Here is a 1507-nt window from a genome sequence, read left to right as displayed (position 1 = left end):
GATTCATCAATCATTTGGAGAAGACAATGGCACCCCACTCCAGCACTCTTGCCTGGAAAATCCCATGGACGGAGGAGCCTGGTAGGCTGCAGTCCACTGGGTCGCAAAGAGTCGGACACGACTGAGCGACTTCCCTTTCACTTCTCACTTTCATGCATTGGAGAAGGAAATGGCAACCCACTCCAGTGTTCTTGGCTGGAGAATCCCAGGGACGGGGGAGCCTGGTGGGCTGCCATCTATGGGGTCACCCAGAGTCGGAAACGACTGAAGCAACTTAGCAGCAGCAGCAGCATCAATTATTCAAATCAATTCATGTATCCTGATACCATTTATTTCAGATGAGAAAGACAAGAAAACCAAGAAGATGTTGGAGAATAATTGTACCATGCCAATTGAGTTCCTACTTGTTGGATTCACAGATTATCTACCTCTCAGAGTTACACTATTCTTGGTATTTCTCATAGTCTATACACTAACTATGGTGGGAAATGTAGGTTTAATAATCCTAATTAATATCAATTCAAGCCTTCAAACCCCCATGTATTATTTTCTCAGCAACTTGTCTTTCTTAGACATTAGCTACTCAACAGCAATCACTCCTAAAATGCTGGTAAATTTCTTAGCATCCAAGAAAAGTATTTCCCTCTCTGGTTGTGTACTACAGATGTTTTTCTTTGGTTGTTTTGCTGATGCTGAATGCCTTATCTTGGCAGCAATGGCCTATGATCGCTATGCAGCCATCTGCAATCCACTGCTCTATTCTGCTCTTGTGTCTCGGAGAGTCTGTGTCTGCTGCATTGTGTTGGCATACTTCAGTGGGGGTGTGACTTCAATGGTCCATGTCTGCCTCACATTCAGGCTGCCATTTTGTGGCTCCAATATCGTCAACCATTTTTTCTGTGACATCCCGCCTCTCCTGGCTTTGTCTTGTACAGACACCTACATTAATGAGCTTCTGCTCTTTGCTTTGTGTGGCTTCATCCAGACCAGCACTTTTGTGGTCATATTTATCTCATACTTCTGTATCCTCCTCACTGTTTTGAGCATCAAGTCCTCAGGTGGAAGAAGCAAAACGTTCTCTACCTGTGCCTCTCATCTCTTGGCAATCACCTTATTCTATGGAACACTCCTGTTTATGTACTTGCGTCCCACTACCAGCTACTCCCCAGACACTGACAAAGTAGTTGCAGTGTTTTATACGGTTGTCTTTCCCATGTTTAATCCAATAATCTACAGCTTCAGAAACAAAGATGTAAAATATGCCCTCAGAAAGCTACTGGACAGAAACGGGACTTTCAAGTGAATAGGAATTGAAGTCATTTAAGAATATTTAAGGCATAGCCTATCCCTCCAATCTGATAATCAGCTGTACATCATCCTATATGTCAAATATTTTAAACATTTCCCCACCTTTCAGAAATAAAAAAATAACTTTTCATCCTCTATTCTGTGAAATGTTTTTATCATCTCTTACAAAAACAGATTTGTCAAAATTCTGCTCTGTGAA

At 42.1% G+C, this 1507-nt stretch overlaps 1 protein-coding gene across 1 annotated transcript; it reads left to right on the top strand.

Moving 5' to 3' along the window:
* The first annotated feature begins 364 nt into the window (after positions 1-364).
* Positions 365-1303, top strand: LOC133240670 (olfactory receptor 5AS1). The gene has a single exon (XM_061405865.1). It carries the CDS (start codon positions 365-367, stop codon positions 1301-1303), a length of 939 nt encoding a protein of 312 aa, XP_061261849.1.
* Positions 1304-1507: the final 204 nt, after the last annotated feature.

Source organism: Bos javanicus, chromosome 28, assembly GCF_032452875.1.
Source record: "Bos javanicus breed banteng chromosome 28, ARS-OSU_banteng_1.0, whole genome shotgun sequence".
Lineage (NCBI taxonomy): Eukaryota > Metazoa > Chordata > Mammalia > Artiodactyla > Bovidae > Bos > Bos javanicus.
The sequence above is the reverse complement of the archived record's forward strand: the minus strand, read 5'-3'. Positions and strand labels throughout refer to the sequence as shown.